This window comes from Euleptes europaea, chromosome 1 (assembly GCF_029931775.1).
Source record: "Euleptes europaea isolate rEulEur1 chromosome 1, rEulEur1.hap1, whole genome shotgun sequence".
NCBI lineage: Eukaryota > Metazoa > Chordata > Lepidosauria > Squamata > Sphaerodactylidae > Euleptes > Euleptes europaea.
This window is the reverse complement of record NC_079312.1, coordinates 178754293-178773968: the sequence shown is the minus strand read 5'-3', so window position 1 is coordinate 178773968 and position 19676 is coordinate 178754293. Positions and strand designations below refer to the sequence as shown.

At 52.3% G+C, this 19676-nt stretch overlaps 1 protein-coding gene across 1 annotated transcript in view; it reads left to right on the top strand.

The window, feature by feature from the left end:
• The first annotated feature begins 711 nt into the window (after positions 1 to 711).
• Positions 712 to 19676, top strand: part of HCFC1 (host cell factor C1) — a 37318-nt gene continuing 18353 nt past the window's right edge. Inside the window, exons 1-14 of the mRNA XM_056850353.1 lie at positions 712 to 931; positions 4867 to 5015; positions 6362 to 6522; positions 7777 to 7985; positions 8153 to 8237; positions 10030 to 10136; positions 10227 to 10406; positions 12368 to 12769; positions 12903 to 12905; positions 14847 to 15007; positions 15411 to 15608; positions 16038 to 16262; positions 17381 to 17485; positions 18938 to 19157. Coding sequence (XP_056706331.1) covers positions 712 to 931; positions 4867 to 5015; positions 6362 to 6522; positions 7777 to 7985; positions 8153 to 8237; positions 10030 to 10136; positions 10227 to 10406; positions 12368 to 12769; positions 12903 to 12905; positions 14847 to 15007; positions 15411 to 15608; positions 16038 to 16262; positions 17381 to 17485; positions 18938 to 19157 — 2425 coding nt within the window. The remainder of the gene's footprint in view (positions 932 to 4866; positions 5016 to 6361; positions 6523 to 7776; positions 7986 to 8152; positions 8238 to 10029; positions 10137 to 10226; positions 10407 to 12367; positions 12770 to 12902; positions 12906 to 14846; positions 15008 to 15410; positions 15609 to 16037; positions 16263 to 17380; positions 17486 to 18937; positions 19158 to 19676) is intronic.

Sequence of the window (19676 nt, the reverse complement as noted above, 5' to 3'; positions counted from 1 at the left end):
GAGCGGGCGCGGGGGGGGGGGGAGGAGTAACTGCCCCGCGTGGGGTAGTTGTCGCCTCGCGAGGGCGGACGGACCGGGGGGGGCCCCCCCGTAGGTGCCATTCCCCTCCCCCCCCGCCCTCAGCAAGGGGGAAGGCCTTTAAGAGAGCAGAGGGGGGGTTTCCTCCTCCCCCCCCATTTCTCTTTCATCCCGCCTTATTATTATTTTTTGCCCCAGAGAGGGGGGGCATTTGCCCCATAGGGAGAAGGAGGCGGCCCTTTACCTCTGACCCCGTCACCAACTGCAGGGGGTCTAACCCCCCCCCAGAAAGGGCGCCTCACGTTAAAAGAAACCACCCCCCAAGGAAAATATTCCCCCCCCCAAAGAGACTTTCCCCCCTTCAGTGGGGCAATAAATATCTACCCCCCTCCTCGCCCCTTGCTAGCCTGTCTGCCCCGTTCCTTAGAGAGCCCCTGAAAACAGGGGGGTCCTTTTGCCCATTTAAAGACTGCTGAAGGTTGGGGGGGGGTCTGGCTCCCCCCCAGGTCTTTCCTCCAGGGAAAGCCGCCTGTGTTGTTCATTGGGGGGGGCTTGTCTTTGCCCCCCACCCCATAGGCAAGAGGGGCACCCCATAAGCTTTGGGCTCCTTCCCCCCACCCCACCGCTCAGAGGAAGGAGACTTTTCTTTGCAGAGTTTGGGAAGGAAGCCGCCCTCCTCCTCCTCCTCCTCCCATGGCGGCCGCCTCGCCCATGGCCCCCACTGGGGTCTCCCCAACAGGTGGCGGAGGCACCCCCGGGCTGCTGCAGCCCCGCTGGAAGCGGGTGGTGGGCTGGTCGGGGCCCGTCCCCCGTCCCCGCCACGGCCACCGGGCCGTGGCCATCAAGGAGCTGATCGTGGTCTTCGGAGGGGGCAACGAGGGCATCGTGGACGAGCTGCACGTCTATAACACAGGTAAGGGATGCTGGATGGGCAACCTTGCCCCCCCCCAGGGTACGTATAGAACCGGAGGGAATTGCACCCCCCCTTTCCCTCGTAGTGGGGAGGCGGGCTGTAATTGCTCTCCGGGAGACTTTTTTTTTTACATTCCCCCGTGTGAAGCTGCAACTCTGATGTTGTGTTTGCAGGGAAGGATGCCTGCGCGCTCGCTTGTGTGTGTGTGCGCGGCTCCTACTTTATCTCTGGATCCGTATTGTCAGATGTGCCGTGTTTCGGCCACCCCCCAAAAAGCCGCAAGTGCGCTACACTGGGACGTGTGGCGATAAGAGGGGCGGAAAAGCTTCTGCTAGCACAAAACCCAAAAAAAAAAACCCCGACAGTGTAAACTTCTGGTCTGCCTTGAATTCCCTCCAGCCCTTCTGGGCGTGATAATTGACATGTGCCAAGAGGAACCCACTCGGCTCCGTTAGATGGGAAGAAGGAAGGCGGGCGATTCTTATCCATGCCCAGAGGGGGCTAATTTGTGCAGAGGTGGCACCGGCTCTCTCTTTGGGGAGGAAGGGGGAACGGGGAAGGGAAGCCCACCTTGGGGGAAGGTGCCTGTGAGATGCTTGCAACAGACTTCTCTTTTACTTGGGTGGGGGAAAGGGATATTTTAATAGGATTATCTCGCGGCAGCTTACAGGAGTCCTGTCGCCGGCGGAGAGGTGGGCCAGCAAACGCTCGCTTGCTTGCTACCTTGATTGGAAAGAGACAAAATTCCGGAGAAGTGCCCGGCCTAAAGCCCAGAATGCCAAGCAGGGTACCCTGAGGACACGGCGGCTCTCGGCTCTGGCGCTCGCACGCTGAACTGTCTGGCTCGTGCGCTCTGCCCAGCGCTTTTTCCTCTTGCCGCCTGCGGCCCCGTTTCCCTCCCTGCTCTCATGTGGCAGGTAGAGAGGCTTGGGGGCGGAGGAGCCTCTTTCCTCCCTCCCCAAGGGCTTGGCGCGTAAAATTCAACTTTCAAAAGCGGCAGCCTTTAACTCCTCAGTGCCCAGGGTCTGCTCAGCCGCTCGGAGCGCAAGGGTGCCGCGCTGACGGAAGCGTTGTGGGTGGGGATCGGGCGCTGGAACATTCCACCCCCGTGCACCATCGGGAGGGATTGGAGACCTCTTCCGAGGCAGACGCCGTTCGCCCCTCGTCTCGCTGGTCCTGGTTTGAATGAAACCCACCCAAGTAGTTCAGAATCACAGGTTGAAATTTTGCCTCAGTGCCAACTCAGGAAAGTGCCATCCGTTGGTCTTTCTGTAAGCAAGTGCCACCTAAGATTGTCTGTGCTTGCTCCATTTTTTGGTGGTGGTGGTGGGGAATGTGTTGGCTCTTCTTGGCAGTGTGCATGGGCACGGCGTGAACGTTGGTTCTGTTTCCTCAGCAAAATGAGGAGAGGGGGCCGGTGGGCCAGGCTAGCAGGAAGAGCCAGCGTGGTGAAGTGGTTAAGAGCGGAGGTTTGGAGCAACGGACTCTGATCTGGAGAACCGGGTTTGATTCCCCACTCCTCCACATGAGCAGCGGACGTCAATCTGGTGAACTGGATATGTTTCCCACTGCTGTGCATGAAGCCAGCTGGCTGACCTTGGGCTAGTCACAGCTCTCTCAGCCCCACCTACCTCACAGAGTGTCTGTTGTGGGGAAGGGAAGGTGATTGTAAGCCGGTTTGATTCTTCCTTAAGCGGTAGAGAAAGTCGGCATATATAAACCAACTCTTCTTCTTCATTTGGTGCACCTGAAATTTGCTCATAGAAGACTGCAACCTGTGGGAGTATGAGCAGTCCTCAATTTTTGTAGAGCAAGGGGAGAGGTTGTAAAAAGAACAAGGTTAACTTTCCTGGTTCTCTCATTCCTGGGGGCTTTCAGCCAAGGGCAACATACCAGGGTTTAGGTTTGGGGCTGTCGGACTGTGTAGGCAAGGAGCCTTTGCTGATCCTTCCCGTGGCCCCAGGGGCAAAAGCAGCATTGCCAGTTAAGACGTTGGTTCAGGGTGCTAAACTGAGGGTAAAGCATTTTATTTGCAAGCAGCTCGGTCTGCAGTATGTCGGGGCAGCCCTATTTGATCCTGAAGGGCCACCTAACCAGCATGCCTTCAGCTCCGCACAGCACGTTTCTTCCTTTGGTCACGTCCTTCGTTCTCACTGTTTAGATCATAGGTTCCCAAACTGTGCTCCAGGGAGCACCTGGTGCTCCGCAAAACATCTCCTAGTGCTCCACGAAAAGACTGGAAAGAAAAATACTACTGTCATTTGATTTGGTATAGAGGCTCTAGGTGAAAATTAGTGCTCCGTGACTAATTTCTCCTGAAAAAGCGCTCCGTGATGCAAAAAGTTTGGAAAACTCTGGTTTAGATTATGTGGGCTTCCGAGCCTGGAAAATGTTTCTTGCTCAGTTTTTTTTTTTTTTTAAAGTCTGTTGGGAGTCAGGTAGGTTTTCACACCACTGGTGGGGCGCTCTTGTATGGAATGAAGAGATAACGCTTGTTTAAAAAGTAGGGTTGGATCCTTGGGGAAATCCTCTCCCTTTGGGTAGGTAAAGCGAGGGTGGGTGGGGGGCTGCACTGGAAGCGCCACTCCTGCAAGCTAGACGAGGCACAAGATCCAGTGGTTAAAGCGAGAGGGATGCCAACAAGAGTTAAGGGTCCATTTGCATCCAGATGGAATTCCAAGCGCAGCAAGAGGCACGGGACAGAAACTGGCGTTTTGCTTTCCCCCTCCAAAAGCGGGGTCGGCGTTCTGCCTTTCTTTCCCTCCCCTCATCCTCTTATGGTGCTAGTCCCTGAAAAGCAGCAGTCCTTTGCAAAAGCGGCCTTTAAGCCCCTCGTCGGAGGCGCTCACTAAGGAAAGAGGGGCTTTTGTGGTGAAGCCCCCTGGGCCGGCACCCTCTTCTGTGAGGCGTCTTGCTGTCTCTTACGAGAGTGCCTGGGCTTGTTTAGACCTCCTGGTCACGTGCCAGTCGTGGAGGGTGGCAAAACCTGAGGGGTGTAATCTGGGCAGATTCCCGTGATAAATGTGTGGGATGCCGCTGTGGGCTGGGTTTGCAAATTTAGCACATGTGAGAGGAGAGGGAGCCTACTTTCCTCCCTGCCTGTCAGCCACCACCTCTATGGCACACGAAGTCCTCTCGCGGCATGGAGCGTCTCCTCTGTGCAGCCAGAGCTGAGCAGGAGGGGCGGATCCTGGCTTCCTGATTGGCAGCCGCCACCTCTTTCTGCCTCCCCTGATAGGTTGCTTCCTCCATTGTACTTGCTGTAAACAGTTCTCTTCCCCCCCCCCCCAACCCCATGCTGCAGCCAGAGCGGGAACATTCCTTTCCTATCTCCTTCCCTTGACTCGACCAGCCTGCAGGGGGGTTTTAGATAGTCCCACATGTTTTATTTTATCTGCTGGAGACCGAGGTTGTAGCCTTTCTGAGCTCCCTGAGGCTGTCACTTTTCCAAGACACGGTGCGCTGGGTCGTCAGCGCAGCAGACGATGGTGCAAACGACAGCCACTTCCCCTAGTCCTCAAAATGAGATTGCTGCTATAGCAGTGCTTCTCAACCTTTTCCCCTCCATTCCTCCCTTTCACCATTGTTCAGAGTATAATTCCCCCCTTCCCAAGATAGTCTAACAGTTATTAAAAACAAACTACAATTTTACAGATTGTACATAATCTACAGGACATCACACTTTACTGAATAGTGGTCCCAGTTCCCCCCCTTGGAAACCTAAAATTCCCTTCCAGGGGGAATGCGCCCTTTGTTGAGAACCCATAGGGCAGGGCTGTGAGGATAAACCCCTTGGCTTGATAAATTCTCCATCACAGAACTTGTTCTGCAGTGCATTGTCTTGGGGTCCCCCCAGGCTTATCCTACCTGAAACTCCCTCAGACTTGTGCAGAACAGAGCGCTGTGTCCCTGACTTCCATTTGCTTGTCTTCCAGCTACAAACCAGTGGTTCATCCCAGCTGTGCGGGGAGACATCCCCCCTGGCTGTGCGGCTTATGGGTTTGTTTGCGATGGGACTCGCCTGCTGGTGTTCGGTGGGATGGTGGAATATGGCAAGTACAGCAACGACCTCTATGAACTTCAGGTGAGTGGTTGGGGGCCGTGGGGGTTCTCTCCTTGCTTCCCCAAAAGCGGTGGGTCAAGGCAAAGTGAAGTCAGGCCTTTCTCTTAAGGCAGGGGTGTCAAACTCAATTGTTACGAGGGCCAGATGAGACATAAATATCACTTGGTTGGGCCGTGCCGTGCCTTGACACCCCAGATCGAGAATGGGGTGGCTCCTCAGCTGCCTCACAGGCCGGATAAGAGGTCTCAAGGGGCCAGATCCAACCCGCGGGCCTTATGTTCAACACCCCTGTTTTAAGGTATTGCTGCCACATTGCTATTTGGAAAGCACATGAACACATGAAGCTGCCTTATGCTGAATCAGACCCTTGGTCCATCAAAGTCAGTCCTGTCTACTCAGACCGCCAGCGGCTCTCCAGGGTCTCAAGTCTTTCCCATCAACTTCTTGCCTAGTCACTTTAACTGGAGATGCCGGGGATTGAACCTGGGACCTTCTGCATGCCAAGCAGAGGCTTTACCACTGAGCCACAGCTCCTACCCCCAGGGGTCTGTGCAGAGCTTCCAACTTCTGGGATAGTTCCTGAGGGTAGCCGCGTCGGCCTTCAGTAGAACAGCTAGATTAAAGTCCAGCAGCACCTTAGCGACCGATAAGATTTTGGGGGGAGTCGAAGCTCCTTTCATCAGATACAAATGACATTGAAGATCCCTGAGTCCGTATAGCCCGGTCTGAGGGTGGGAGGGGTGGTGCAAAGAAAGGAGTCAGGAGGCAGAGGCACATTGTCATCAGCTTGATTAAAGCAGGGAAGAAGGCTGATTTACATTGTACCTCTGCCTCCTGACTCCTTTCTTCGCAACACCGATCCCACCTCCAGACTGGGGTATAAGGGATCTCCATTTCGACTTGTATCTGATGAAGGAAGCTTTGTCTCTTGAAAGCTTATGCTCCCCAAAATGTTGTTCACCTCGAAGAAGAAGAGTTGGTTTTTATATGCCGACTTTCTCTACCACTTAAGGGAGAATGAAATCGGCTTACAAATCGCCTTCCCTTCCCCTCCCCACAACAGATACCTTTGAGGTAGGTGGGGTTGAGAGCTGTGACTAGCCCAAGGTCACCCAGCTGGCTTCGTGTGGAGGAGTGGGGAAACCAGCCCTGTTCTCCGGGACAGAGTCCACCTCTCCAAACCACCGCTCTTAACCACTACACCATGCTAAGGTGCTACTGGACTCGGATCTAGATCGGTTTCTGGGGTTTCCCGTCTGTGCTCCTTTCTCGCCCTGTTCCCTACTATTTATACGCGGCGTGTGTCCTGTCTGTCCAAATCCAGCGTTACCAGCTTGTCTTAACTGCGCTCTTTCCTTTCCTTTTAGGCCAGCCGCTGGGAGTGGAAAAGGCTGAAAGCCAAAACTCCCAAGAACGGGCCCCCACCCTGCCCACGCCTCGGCCACAGCTTTTCTTTGGTGGGCAACAAGTGCTACCTATTTGGGGGGCTGGCCAATGACAGCGAAGACCCCAAGAACAACATTCCCAGGTATGCGTGTCTCTCTGTTGCGTTATAGCTGTTCAGACTGACTGCTCATTCGCCAGTTGCTGCCGCTTCAAAATATTTAGCAAAATGCTTCAGTATGTTTAGCCTGGAGAGGAAAAGACTGAGAGGGGATTTGATAACCATCTTCAAGTACTTGAAGGGCTGACATGCACAGGGTGGGGCCGAGTTGTTTTCTGCTGCCCCAGAAGGTCGGACCAGAACCAATGGGTTGAAATTAAATCAAAAGTCCAGCTAAGCATTAGGAAGAACTTCCTGACAGTCAAGGTGATTCCTCGGTGGAACAGGCTTCCTCGGGAGGTGGTGGGCACTCCTTCCTTGGAGGTTTTTAAGCAGAGGCTAGATGGCCGTCTGTCAGCAAGGCTGATTCTGTGAAGTTAGGCAGATCACGAGAGGGAGGGCAGGAAGGGTTATATCGGTGCTCAGCTCTCGTGGCCCTTGCATGCCCGGGGAAATGCCGATCGCCACTTTGGGGTCAGGAAGCAATTTTCCTCCAGGCCAGATTGGCCAGGGATCCTGGGGGGTTTCCCCCCCATCTTCTGGGCATGGAGGAGGGGTCGCTGGGTATGTGGGGGAGGTAGTTGTGAAATTCCTGCATTGTTCAGGGGGTTGGACCAGATGACCCTGGTGGTCCCTTCCAACTCTGTGATTATGAAAAGGGGAGACATGATAGAGGTCTATAAAATTATGCATGGTTTGGAGAGAGTGGACAGGAAGCAGCTTTTCTCCCTCATAATACTAGAACGCGGGCTCATCTGCTGAAACTGGAGGGCGAGAGATTCAAAACTCATAAAAGGAAGTATATCTTCACACAACACATAGTGAAATTGTGGAACTCCCTGCCCCAGGATGTGGTGATGCCTGCCAACTTGGAAGGCTTTAAGAGGGGAGTGGTCATGTTCATGGAAGAGCGGAGTATTCATGGCTACTAGTAAAAATGGATACTAGTCATGATGCATACCTATTCTCTCCAGTCTCAGAGAAGCATGCCTATTATACTAGGTGCTGTGGAACACAGGCAGGATAATGCTTCAGCCTTCTTGCTTATGGGCTTCCCAGAGGCACCTGGTTGGCCCCTGTGTGAACAGACTGCTGGACTTGATGGGCCTTGGTCTGATCCAGCAGGGCCTTTCTTACATTCTTATGCTTAACTAAAGGCAAATAGATCAGTGAGGTGCCGTCGACTGAAAAGCAAGTATAATTCCTAGCCTGGCTTTCTGGGTCCTCCCCCTTATGCAGATACCTGAACGACCTCTACATCTTGGAGCTGCGTCCAGGTACTGGTGTGGTGGCCTGGGACATCCCTATCACCTACGGGGTGCTGCCTCCCCCGCGGGAGTCCCACACTGCCGTGGTGTACACGGAAAAGGACAGCAAGAAATCCAAGCTGGTCATCTACGGCGGAATGAGCGGCTGTCGTCTGGGCGACCTCTGGACACTGGACATTGGTAACGGCACTAGGAATTGGCTGTGGTGGGCTGGGGGGAGGTTGTCAGTCCTAGAACGAGCAGGTTCTCAAAAGCTGCTGGTGAGATTTCTTGCTCCAGCGGGAGTGACTGGTTGCTCTGGGCAATCCCTGCTGTGACTCCTTTCACATCTTCCCCCCCTCCTGTAGATTCTTTGACATGGAATAAGCCCACATTGAGTGGTGTGGCCCCTCTTCCGCGCAGCCTGCATTCGGCCACAACCATCGGGAACAAGTAAGTCCTGGCACAGCTCAGCTCGACTCCCTCCTTCCGTTTGAGCTGGCTTTCCCTCGTTTTTATCCCAAGAAGCTCAGGCTGCTTATGCTCTGAGAGCCAGTGTGCTGTAGTGGGTAAGAGCCGTGGTTTGGAGCGGTGAACTGTGATCTGGAGAACCGGGTTTGATTCCCCACTCCTCCACATGAGCGGCGGAGGCTAATCTGGTGAACTGGATTTATTTCCCCACTCCTATACATGAAGCCTACTGGGTGAACTTGGGCTAGTCGCAGGTCTCTCAGCCCCACCTACCTCACAGGGTGTCTGTTGTGGGGAGAGGAAGGGAAGGTGATTGTAAGCCGGTTTGATTCTTCCTTAAGTGGTAGAGAAAGTCGGCATATAAAAACCAACTCTTCTGTTCTTCTTCTCACCACCTCCACATTATCCTCATAACGGCCCCCTGTGGAGTAGGTTGATATTGGAAGGTTGGGTGGGACTGGCCGGTGACAGTGACGCCCCCAAGAGCAACATTCATAGGTGATGTTGGCTTTGTCTTTCCCTGTATCACGTTAAAGCACTAGTGCACTAGTCTGAGCCCAAAGCCTTTGGGGCGTTTGTACTGTTTCTATCCCCCATAACCAAGATCTGTTGAAGATGGACAGCCCAGGCAGCCCGATCTCATCAGATCTCAAAAGCTAAGCAGGATTGGCCCTGGTTAGTATTTGGATGGGAGAAGAATTGCCTTCCCTGCCTGCCTTTCCCCACAAGAAGAAGAAGAGTTGGTTTTTATATGCCGACTTTCTCTACCACTTAAGGGAGGCTCAAACCAGCTTACAATCACTCTCCCCGCAACAGACACCCTGTGAGGTAGGTGGGGCTAAGAGAGCTGTGACTAGCCCAAGGTCACCCAGCTGGTTTCATGTGTAGGAGTGGGGAAAACAACCCAGTTCACCAGATTAGCCTCCGCTTCTCATGTGGAGGAGTGGGGAATCAAACTCAGTTCTCCAGATCGAAGTCTGCTGCTCCAAACCACTGCTCTTAACCACTACAAGCCCAGAGTAGCTAAGCAGAGGCAGGCAATGGCAAACCACCTTTGAACGTCTATTGTCTTGAAAACCCCGCAGGGTCTCCGTACGTCGGCTGCAACTTGGTGGTGCTTTACACAAACACACTCAAGAAAGTCGCCTATGTTGGTGTGTGTTGTGGTGGGATCCGCCGTTATCTCCCGCTGGGGCGCCGGCTGCCTTTTTACATTTATTTATTTTATCATTTTGTTTAAAACATTTATTAGCCACCTTTCTATCTTCGACAACTCAAGGTGGCTTGCAGTGTAAATAATAAAAATGCATTAAAAACACTGATTAAAATAAATAATTTGCCATGACTGATGGTAATAACCTAGTTCTGTTACTGATGTCCAGACGTGACACTCCTCTACTTGACCTGTGCGATAGCTCAGTGCACATGAACACATGAAGCTGTCTTATACTGAATCAGACCCTCGGTCCATCAAAGTCAGTATTATCTACTCAGACTGGCAGCGGCTCTCCGGGGTCTACAGGCAGGGGTCTTTCACACCACCTACTTGCCTGATCCCTTTAACTGGAGATGCTGGGAATTGAACCTGGGACCTTCTGCATGCCAAGCAGATGCTCTGCCACTGAGCCACAGCCCTTCCCCTAAAGCCATGGGCCCAAGCAGCCCAGTCATCTTCATGTTCAAGAGGTGATTTGAACCTGGGTCGTCCCAGTCTGAGACTCTGTCCACTCTGCCATACTGCGTTCTGTTCACGTTCTTCTGTTTTCCTCGGCAGGATGTACATGTTTGGGGGCTGGGTGCCGCTCGTCATGGACGACGTCAAAGTGGCCACGCACGAAAAAGAGTGGAAATGCACAAACACTCTCGCTTGCCTCAACCTAGGTACGTGAAGAGAGGAAAAACTGCACCGTCTCACGTCTTTACCCGCCCATCCCCATCCTTTTTGCCTGACTTCTTTGTCTTTTCGTACAGACTCCATGGCTTGGGAGCCCATTCTGATGGACACGCTAGAGGACAATATCCCTCGGGCACGAGCCGGCCACTGTGCCGTGGCCATCAACACACGCTTGTATATCTGGAGTGGCCGTGACGGCTACCGCAAGGCGTGGAATAACCAGGTCTGCTGCAAGGATCTCTGGTACCTGGAGACAGGTGAGAGAGTTGGGTGTCTTACCTGGGACAGAAGCGTGCATAAAAGTCTTGAAGGTCTTCAAGACCTAGAGCAAACAGGCAGCCCTTTCTGGTAAGGCTGTAGGTAGAAGAATCGCTGTGCTTGGGGGGGGAGAAGAAGAAAAAGAGTTGGTTTTTATATGCCGACTTTCTCTACCCCTTAAGGGAGAATCAAATTGGCTTACAATCACCTTCCCCTTCCCACAACAGCCACCCTGTGAGGTAGGTGGGGCTGAGAGAGCTGTGACTAGCCCAAGATCACCCAGCTGGCTTCATGTGTAGGAGTGGGGAAACAACCTGGTCCACCAGATTAGCCTCTGGCGCTTATGTGGAGGAGTGGGGAATCAAGCCCAGTTCTCCAGATTAGAGTCCGCCGCTCTCGACCACCTCACCACGCTGGAAACACTCAGAGGTGTAGAGGATGGAGAACTGCTCCAGCTTGCAGGAAGGAGGGTTCAGTTAAGCATTCCAAAGGCACAAAACGTTTGGTTCAAATGGCGTTCGCCCTTTTGAGCTGCAAGATTTCTGTTCACAGCAATTTTTGATTTTTTCCCATATCAGAATTGTTTTTCATTGGAAAACCAGCATGGCAACTGGGCCGCTGTGTGAACAGACTGGTGGACTTGATGGACCTTGGTCTGATCCAGCAAGGCCTTTCTTATGTTCTAGAAGAGGATAAGCCCTGACACTTCCGCGTGGAGGGAGTTTACTTGAGGGGAAAAATTGAACGTCTACACATACAGTTCCCTTCACCTTTAAGGTGAAGGAATATGGCCTGGGAATAACTGTACCTTTTCACTTGTCTGAGCATATAGGCTGTAGCACTGGTATCACAATACTGTCTTCTCAGACTGGCAGTGGGCTCTCGGATAGAGGTCTTTCACATTCGGGCAGGAGCTGTGGCTCAATGGTAGAGCCTCTGCTTTGCATGCTGAAGGTCCTGGATTCAATCCCCGGCATCTCCAGTTAAAAGGACCAGGCAGTAGGTGACGAGAAAGATCTCAGCCTGAGACCCTGGAGAGTCACTGCCAGTCTGAGTAGATGAAGCTTACTTTGGCAGACCGAAGGCCTGTGATTCAGTATGAGGCAGCTTCATGTATTCATTAATTGGAGGTGCCGGGGATTGAACCTGGGACCTTCTGCATGCCCAGCAGATGCTCTACCAGTGAACCACAGCTCTGGCCCAAATGTGAAAGACCTCTACCCGAGACCCCAGAGAGCCACTCCCAGTCTGAAAAGACAACTCTGACTGTGATACCAATGCTACACCCTATATGCTCGGACAGGTCAAAAGATACAGTTATTCCCAGGCTATATTGATTCATCCTGCAGGTAAAGGGAACTGTATGCATGAATGTTCAATTCCCCCCGCCCCCAGTAAACTCCCTCCACACGCAAGCTATGCCTGTCCCTGGCTGAGGGATGCATTGGTTTGCTTTGGCTGGCCCCTCATCTGCCTGTGTTAGGCATGGGAGGAAATGTTAAGTTAGCCTTTCAGCTTGTAATAGACGCGAGACTCTTAACTATTGTGGTGTAGTGGTTAAGAGCTGTGGTTTGGAGCGGTGGAATCTGATCTGGAGAACTGGGTTTGATTCCCCACTTCTCCACATGAAGCCAGCTGGGTGATCTTGGGCTGGTCACAGTTCTCTCTGAACTCCCTCAGCCTCACCTACCTCACAGGGTGTCTGTTGTGGGGAAGGGGAAGGTGATTGTGAGCCGGTTTGATTCTCCCTTAAGTGGTAGAGAAAGTCGGCATATAAAAACCAACTCTTTTTCTTCTTTCTCTCTAAGAAACTGTACCCTTAACACACAAGACGTTCCTTTTTAGACAGTACGCAGGAAGGCATTGGGGTGTGAGAGAACCGGCATTCCTTTGTAGGACCCCCACCTCCCTCCTGGAGTGGCCTTTGACCCGATATCTCCCGCCCTTTCTCCCTTTGCAGAGAAACCTCCGCCGCCTTCCCGGGTGCAGCTGGTCCGCGCCAACACCAACTCCTTGGAAGTCAGCTGGGGCTCCGTCCCCACTGCCGACACCTACCTGCTGCAGCTGCAGAAGTACGACATCCCGGCCGCCACCTCACCAGCTGCCAACCCCGTGCCCTCGGTGCCTGTCAACCCCCCCAAGAGCCCTGCTCCTGCGGCGGCTGCCCCAGCCAGCGCCGTGCAGCCGCTGGCACAGATGGGCATCACGCTGCTCCCCCAGGCCACAGCTGTCGCCGCCGCTACCGCCGCCGCTGTGGCTCCCGCGCCGCCGACCACAACCACCGTGCAGGTGCTGCCAACCGTGCCTAGCAGCCCTATGCCGATGCCCGCGCCTGTGGCTGCCGCCGCCCCCCGCCCACAAGGTAAGTGATAAGTGAAAACGGGACGGCTCTTTTTTAGGACAGCCAGATGTTTGCATCGTCAGCTGTTGGCTTTTAAAAAAAAACAATTTTAAGTTTATTTTATAACAACAACAAAATAAAAATGCAACAGCAGTAGGTTAAACATCCTTGTACAGTCGAGATATGAGAGCCAGCATGGTGTAGTGGTTAAGAACGGTGGTTTGGAGCAGTGGAGTCTGATCTGGAGAACCGAGTTTGATTCCCCACTCCTCCACATGAGCGGAGGAGGCTAATCTGGTGAACTGGATTTGTTTCCCCACTCCCTACACACGAAGCCAGCTGGGTGACCTTGGGCAAGTCTCAGCTCTCTCAGCCCCACCTACCTCACAGGGTGTCTGTTGTGGGGAGGGGAAGGGAAGGTGATTGTAAGCCGGTTTGATTCTCCCTTAAGTGGCAGAGAAAGTCGGCATATAAAAACCAACTCTTCTTCTTGTTTCCAATATATGTTCCAATATTATACATCAGTACCTTTTACAGAAATCATACCATTTGTTGTATTCACCTAGCAGAACTAAATGCAAATCATACGATAAGTTTCGTGGGCATCGTTTACTTTGCGATGCCCCCTTCTCCACATATCGAGAAAAGGCAGCCATCTATTTAAAAAGTTTGTAGAGTAAGATAAGTTATTTATTACTTTGAGTTGTGAAGATATCTAAAATTAAAAGGTTTCCTGCCTCCTCATACCACTGCCCAGTAGAAGGCATCTTAGCTTTTCCCCAGTACGAGGCAATCAGAAATTTTGCTGCCAGTGGCAGTATTGAAAACAGTTCCCTTTTTGGGGGTAGAGAGTTGTAGTATATCAAATTTTTCTAGTAGGACAATAAAGGCATCAGCCTGCGCATCGCGCATTGCCTCGCTCTAGTGAACTTGTAGGAGGCCCTTGCCACGAGGCATACGCACGCGCCTCCCACTGAGATCCAGTGGGAGAGAGCTGCGTTGGTCTCTTGAAGCCAGCTGCTACGGGACGACAAGATTTTATTTTATTTTGTTGTTAGATTTGCCTCCAAACCCTTTCCCGACTGCAGTCTGACTCAGGGCTGCTAACAACCATGAATACAACAGAATAACGTACTATATACAGATTATACTTTAAAAACCTTATTAACTTGAAAATTCCAGGTGGCGCCTTTAAAACCTTAAACGACAGTTCCAGGAATAACCAATCAGAATAACCGGTAAAAGGTGGGGAGGGGGAGGAAGAGGAGGTACCCCTGAGGTGCCCCCCCACCAGTGGCCCTGAAGATATATTGGTTGTTTCGTTTGGTTTTCATACCCAGGACCCCACAGGGTTTTAGGGAACTATTTGTAAGCCTCTTATCCGCCTTTAGCGTGGATGTTCCCTTATCAGTATTTTAAAGGGAACGAACGAGGGGCAGCCTCGGTACGCTAGCCTTTCAAGCCACGATGGCCTGGTTTAGCCACATGCGAAAGAACTGAGAGCAGGGCTAAATAACAGATCTTAGGGCAAGCCAATAAGGGGAAATTGGAAGGAGACGGAACTGCTTTTACACCAGTGTGGTGTAGTGGTTAAGAGTGGTGGTTTGGAGCAGTGGACTCTAATCTGGAGAACTGGGTTTGATTCCCCCAGTCCTCCACATGAGCGGTGGAGGCTAATCTGATGAACCGGGTTGGTTTCCCCACTCCTCCACACGAAGCCAGCTGGGTGTCCTTGGGCTAGTCGCACTCTCAGCCCCACGTACTTCACAGGGTGTTTGTTGTGGGGAGGGGAAGGGAAGGTGATTGTAAGCCGGTTTGATTCTTCCTTAAGTGGCAGAGAAAGTCGGCGTATAACAACCAACTCTTCTTCTTTAAGGTCCTCACTGATTGTTCAGCCATAGAAGTTGAGCACTTGGGGACTTAACCTGGCATTCGTTTGGAGATGGGGTGTGTTTGGGGCAGGGGGGACATGCGCCGAACATGCCAGCCGTCTACATCTCACTACGGAGGCATGCTTCAGGCCACAGCTGCGTCTTGGAAATAGCAGCCCCTGAGAGTTTGTGCGGGGACTGATTGTCGTCGCTCCTTCCTTCTGCAGCGGTACCAGCCATGCTGAAAGTCACCGGCCCGCAGGCGACCACCGGGCCGCCCCTGGTCACGGTGCGTGCAGCGGGGCAGGCTGGGAAAGGCCCGATGACGGTGACTTCTTTGCCAGCAGGCGTGCGCATGGTGGTGCCCGCGCAGACCACTCAAGGGACAGTAAGTAACGTTGTGCCAACGTCTGCTGTGGGGGCAGTCGAATCCCGGGGCTGAAAGGAACGCTGTCAAACAAGAGCTCCCTTCCGTATGGTGTAGGGGTTAAGAGCTGTGGTTTGGAGTGGCGGACTCTGATCTGGAGAGCTGGGTTTGATTCCCCACTCGTCCACATCAGCGGCGGAGGCTAATCTGGTAAACTGGGTTGGTTTCCCCGCTCCTCCATGTGAAGCCAGCTGGGTGACCTTGGGCTAGTCACAGCTCTCTCAGCCCCACCCACCTCACAGGGTGTCTGTTGTGGGGAGGGGAAGGGAAGGTGATTGCAAGCCGGTTTGATCCTTCCTTAAGCGGTAGAGAAAGTCGGCATATAAAAAACCAACTCTTCTTCTTCTCTCTCTGTACCCGTCAGGTGATTGGCAGCAGCCCTCAGATGAGTGGCATGGCTGCTCTGGCGGCAGCGGCTGCCGCCACTCAGAAAATCCCGCCCTCCTCCACCCCAACGGTGCTCAGCGTCCCTGCCGGCACCACCATAGTGAAGACGGTGGCCGTTTCTCCCGGCACCACCACGCTGCCCACCACAGTCAAAGTTGCCTCTTCTCCCGTCATGGTGCGTACCCCCAGCATACTTCCTGGAGGGGCGGGCGGACACAAGGCCTGGAGTTACTTTCACGCACAGCTTGTGGAGTGGGGGCAGTGACCGCTGTGTCCTGCAAAGATCAGGCTTGAGTCTTGGCTCCCTAAGGCGGTGTAATGGGAGGGGCCGTGGCTCAGTTGTAGAGCGTCTGCTTGGCATGCAGAAGGTCCCAGGTTCAATCCCCCGCATCTCCAGTTAAAGGGACTAGGCAAGTAGGTGATGGGAAAGACCTCTGCTTCAGACCCTGGAGAGCCGCTGCCGGTCTGAGTAGACAATACTGATTTTGAAGGACCAAGGGTCTGTTTCAGTATAAGGCAGCTTCATGTGTTCATGTGATGCGGCCAGGTTTTTAGAGAAAAACTGCTCTCTGCCCCTCTGATGCCGGCTGTCTTCGACAACCAGGTGAGCAACCCGGCAACCCGCATGTTGAAGACGGCGGCCGCCCAGGTCGGCACCTCGGTCTCGTCCACCACCAACACACCCACCCGGCCCATCATCACCGTGCACAAGTCGGGCACCGTCACTGTGGCCCAGCAGGCCCAGGTGATGACCACGGTGGTCGGCGGGGTGACCAAGACCATCACCCTGGTGAAGAGCCCCATCTCGGTACCTGGAGGCAGCGCGCTGGTACGTTTCGGGAGGCCATGGTTGGATGGGGAGCGGGAGCGTGGGTTCCGCTGGGCGTTTTTGCCCAGCTTTTCTGGCCAAGCGCTGGCTCCCAGTGTAAAAATGCAAGTACAAATAAAAGCTATGCAGGGAAGCGGTTCTGTGGTTTGTGTCCAGGCACAGTGGGAGGGCACCTCCTTGTTCCCTATTCTGCCTTCCAGAGTGGTGGTTGGTAACTGAGGTCGTTTATGTGTGGGTACTTTCACTCATGTTCGCCCCCAGGCTGTCTCAGTTGTTCCTTGGAGTTATGCATGAGTTTTCTGTCCATTAGAGATGACCTCGCTGGGGCTATCCACGGCTACTAGTCAAAACGGATACTAGTCAGGATGCATACCCATTCTCCACAGTATCAGAGGAGCATGCCTATCATTAGATGCAGGGAACACAGGCAGGGTAATGCTGCTGCAGTCGTCTTGCTTGTGGGCTTTCTAGAGGCACCTGATGGGCCACTGTTCGAACAGACTGCTGGACTTGACGGGCCTGGGTCTTATCCAGCATGGCCTTTTTGACGTTCTTATGCGCCCCCTTCCTCTGGCTTCAGAAATGGTGTTTGTGAGGAGGGGTGGACGGGTGCAGCGGACCCTTGGCCTACAGTGTTCTGCTTTCTCTGGGGCTGAGATGCCATCTGAGGTCTCCACTCAGGGTAGCAAGGTCAAGTTCCAGATTTCTTCCTCCACATGAGCAGCGGACTCTAATCTGGAGAATTGGGTTTGGTTCCCCACTCCTTCACATGAAGCCAGGTGGGTGACCTTGGGCTAGTCACAGTTCTCTCTGAACTCTCAGCCCCACCCACCTCACAAGGTGTCTGTTGGGAGAAGAGGGGAAGGAGATTGTAAGCTGGTTTGATTCTCCTTAAAAGGTAGAGAAAGTTGGCATATAAAACTTTTCTTCTTCTTCATGACTGCTCATGAACTGCCATTGCCATGCCATACGACCCCGTTTATGAATCTGCTGAAGGGAAGTTGCTGAGGTCTTTCCCGGGCTGGTGCTTCTAAGTGGGCGGCCTCAGCGGGGAGGGGTCTTTTCGTGGTCAGAAGGAATCAACAAGACTTTTTACCCCTGTGTTTTCTCCCTGGCAGATTTCCAACTTGGGTAAGGTGATGTCTGTCGTTCAGACCAAACCGGTCCAGACGTCGGCCGTGACGGGACAGGCGTCCTCTGGCCCCGTGACCCAGATAATCCAAGTAAGAATGTGTGATGTGCCCTTTCCTTCGTTGTTGAGGCGGTTGCCCACCCACCCTTTAAGATCTCCCCGCCCTTCCCTAGATAGCCACTGGCTATCCCATCAACCACTTAAAAAGGGGGAATGAAATTTAATTTTTCCTTGACACTATAAAGAGAAAAGCTGCCACATCTCCCATGCAATTGACCGATCTATTGGACAGCAGATGACACAGTATCCTCAGAAAGCGTCTTTAGCAGTTTTATCCAGGGAGCGATATATTTATTTCGTGCAATAATTATTTTGTGGACATGCTAAAACAGCATGGGCTAAGGGAGTCTATTTGATCTGGACAAAATGGGCCTTTTCGTTCTTCTTCAGCAATGTTATTGTATCGCCTTTGTGTCTCGGCTGAGTCTAGCATGCAAAAACTACAGCATATAGTATAAGCAGTACACACATCTATTGGAATAGAGTAAAAAGGTAAAGGTCCCCTGGGCAAGCACCCGGTCATGACGTCACATCCCGACGTTTCCTAGGCAGACTGTTTACGGGATGGTTTGCCAGTGCCTTCCCCAGTCATCACCCCTTTACCCCCAGCAAGCTGGGTACTCATTTTACCGACCTCGGAAGGATGGAAGGCTGAGTCAACCTTGAGCCTGCTGCCTGAAACTGACTCCCGTCGGGATCGAACTCAGGTCGTGAGCAGAGCTTTTGACTGCAGTACTGCAGCTTACCACTCTGCGCCACGGGGCTCTATAAAATAGAGTAACATGTACAAAAACATATTTATAAAATCCACTCACACTTTCACACAATTTATAATAACTCTTCTAACAAAGTTTCTTCCTTGAAATTTACAAACACAATGATGAATCCTTTTTGCAGGATTCTTTTCAAGGGAATATAAAATATAAAAGAACTTCAAAACTTTTGCATAATACTATTAACTCACCATTGGCTCCAGAGGGAAGCCTCTTTGTTTCCTTTATCCATCATTGTGTTTGTAAATTTCAAGGAAGAAACTTTGTTAGAAGTTATTATAAATTGTGTGAAAAGTGGGTGTGAGTGGAGTTTATAAATATGTTATTTGTACACATTACTTTATTCCACTAGATTTGTACTGCTTATATGCCGTAGTTTTTGCATGACAATTGAACAGCATAAGAGTATTCTTTATTTTGGTTACTATATCGGCTGAGTCTAGGGCATTACATCTCGCCAATAAGAAAGCTCGTCCAAACTTATGAATTTCTAACCAGCGGAAATAGTCTGTAAGACACGTAGGGTCAAAAGAAATTTGCAGGCTGTCTGTTCCTAAATGCTTGCATGTGATTGCGCACGAGCCGTGTCATGAGCAGAAGGAAAGCTTCCGGTCCTACAGACTTCCTGCGCTTTGATAATTTTTGTTCCACATGAGGGTTACGCCACGCTCCCCTCCTAGCTTCTGATTCTTGGCCTTCTCTTCCCGCAGACCAAAGGGCCCCTGCCCGCGGGCACCATTTTGAAGCTGGTGACCTCTGCGGACGGGAAGCCTACCACGATCATCACCAGCTCCCAAGCGGGCGGCACGGGCACTAAACCCACCATCCTGGGCATCAGCAGCGTGTCTCCGAACACGACGAAGCCGGGCACCACCACCATCATCAAAACTATCCCCATGTCGGCTATCATCACTCAGTCTGGAGCGACAGGTAGGGAGGGGAATACTCTGACAGCGGCAGCCTTCAGGGTCCTGGCCAAGGCGCAGGATCGACAGCCTCTGCACTGTGTGGGTGGCACGTGAGTGGGCAGGCCAGGGTGGCAGAGGCAGGGGTTATGCAATTATTATTTATTGTTTACAACAGTTAATGCCCTCCTTTCTCCTTTGCGGCTTACGATATAAAAAGGATTACAAAAAACACAACGGAAATGATATGAATAAAGCAGCGGTTATTAAAAACACATCAGGCCGCAATTTTATTTATTGGCAGTCCTGACTACTTATTTGCAGTCCTAACTCCAATTAAGGTAAAGGTAAAGGTCCCCTGGGCAAGCACCGGGTCATTCCCTACCATGGGGTGACGTCACATCCCGACGTTTACTAGGCAGACTTTGTTTACAGGGTGGTTTGCCAGTGCTTTCCCAGTTAGGACTGCTAATAAGTAAATTTTACTTATTGGCAATTTTACTTATTGGCAGTCCTAACTCTACTTATTGGCAGTCCTAACTCC